Here is a 2,154-nt window from a genome sequence, read left to right on the forward strand (position 1 = left end):
AAATAAAACGGCGGATTTCCGCGGATCCGCGGAAAATTGCCATGTATGAATGAACTAATGCACAAATGGATTTGGGAGCTTGGGGGGGGGGGGTCCACCTACACTCCACTATTTGCTGAAAACTCACCTATCTGCTGTTTTTGCCATGTCTAAAACTTTGCTTTGCCGTCTTCATGTCAACCAGCTACAATGGTGCCTTTTTAATTGGACGCCAATTAATCAGACTTTTATTCACAAATTATTATTTGAAGTTCACCTGCACATTCTAGTATCTAATATCCCCTCCCCTCCCCCCCTCTCCCCGCAGCGGTCACTTTGGTCTGTGGGTGGATGAGAATCTATACCTGGGCCACAGCAGCCCTTGTTACACCTTCAATAACTGTTGCCTCTCAGAAACCGACGACTTCCGAGTCATGGAGCTGGAGGTGTGGACGTTCAGCTGAGGCGTCTCATTGTTCACTTGCCACAATCGGCACTGTGTTCCAACACGGTTGTCCTTTCATGGTACCAGTCAGGTCAAACCGTTGGATTTATTCATACGGTCAAACGGATCAGGATGATTGGGACTTTTGAGCACTGGCTGCTGGAGGGACATTTTAATGGATGACTCATTCCTGCGAGCACGCTCTTGAAAGACTTTGCACTTTGCTCCATGTTTGAATTTGTCGTCACTTATGATGTGAACAACTCTGCATCTTCATGCCCAGCCCTGTAACCACATTAGCTTGTAAAAGACAGTCGTGAACAGTATTATATCATGTGGACTAATACTAATGTATTAGGTATGATCATGCTCCCCTCTGCACAGGATGTCATCAAAAAGTGTCACATGCTGCATAAAATAAATATATTATCTCTTCTTACGAGTTGATCACAATTTGCTCAATTTTAGGCTCACATCCGATGCTGCTAAAAAAAATTGTGTATTAAAAGTTTAGATTAGACTCACTAGCTACATTCGATACATTTGCACAATCTAATGTGGACTTAGGCAAAGTACAGCCAGGGGCCTCGGCCCAGTAAAATGTGGTGCTTTTATTTTGAAAGTTATGCTTTTATTTTATGTGCACAACTATCTTTTTAATCACAGTTCTTGTGAGACATTTTAAATCTAATGTGTGTATGGTGTGTTAAAAGATCACACTTCATGCTTGAAAAAAAAAAAACTTTTTTTTTTTTTGTACAAAAAGTGTCAGAATCACAGTGTTTTACTGTTAAATTCAAAATTCTCTCATTTAGGAGAATTAACAACAGACCTGAACAATTTGTCTTCTGCTCAGGGTCAAACAAAATGAGACAAATTAAACAGTCACACATTTTCTTCTTCTTTTTTTTTTTGTAACAGGAAATAAGACCAAGGTCCTTTGAGTACAACCACAGGCAAACAGTGTCATTTTGCTAAATTGCTTCCTTTGAGATGAATCGGTGAGAAACAGGCAACTTGTCAGATTGATTTGCAACTGTTTGCTCTTTTAGCTGCGAGTCAACAACTATAAATTATAACAATGTTCTTTGGTGTAGTGTATCTTCCCCTCTGGCAAACGAAAACAGTACCAAAAACAAAACATGAAATACACACAAAATATGCAGCTAAGAAAAACATTCATAAAAGTTATCCAAAAAAATGCTCGTGCTGCTCTTGTTAGTGAGTTTTGCTTCTTTGCATTGCACAGAGCTATCAGAAGGCTACTAAATATTCTGACCATGCCTGAATTCCGCATATTTTGCGCCACAGACCGATGGGAGACTTCTCTTGCTGCATCAGTCTGCGACGATTGAGTAACATAGGGGTGTTTCCTCTAGCAGACGCTTCATCAGCAACGATCATCAGGTTCTGCCCGGCCCCAGAAGAGCTTTCAGGCAGCACCGTCACAAACTGCTGAAAGGCGCCCAGAGGCCACACTTCCACCTCCTCTTCTGGAGGCTTTGACTACTCGCAAAAAAATAGCGATATTCAACTTTGGTCAAATTTCCAGATGAACCTAAAATGCACTACAATCATTACGGGTTAACTTAATGGTGGAGTTTGCGATTTAAAAAAATAAAATAAAAGCTTTTCAGCAGCTCTCAGTGCTTTGCCACTTAAACTCTGGAGAAGCTTTCTCATCACACTTGTTCAGCCACAAGAATGATCTCACACGCACGCACGCGCGC

The 2,154-nt window shown here is 41.2% G+C and overlaps 1 protein-coding gene across 2 annotated transcripts in view; it reads left to right on the forward strand.

Annotated features, from left to right (window-relative positions):
• LOC109516047 (nuclear receptor coactivator 7) overlaps nucleotides 1-1,319 on the forward strand; it is a 12,121-nt gene extending 10,802 nt beyond the window's left edge. For both annotated transcript variants that reach the window (XM_019870226.1, XM_019870227.1), the window contains exon 16: nucleotides 308-1,319. In XM_019870226.1, coding sequence (XP_019725785.1) covers nucleotides 308-443 — 136 coding nt within the window. In that variant the 3' untranslated portion in view covers nucleotides 444-1,319. The remainder of the gene's footprint in view (nucleotides 1-307) is intronic.
• The last annotated feature ends 835 nt before the right edge of the window (nucleotides 1,320-2,154 follow it).

The sequence above is a fragment of the Hippocampus comes genome, unplaced genomic scaffold (genome assembly GCF_001891065.2).
Source record: "Hippocampus comes isolate QL1 unplaced genomic scaffold, H_comes_QL1_v1.1 scaffold43, whole genome shotgun sequence".
NCBI classification, from domain to species: domain Eukaryota; kingdom Metazoa; phylum Chordata; class Actinopteri; order Syngnathiformes; family Syngnathidae; genus Hippocampus; species Hippocampus comes.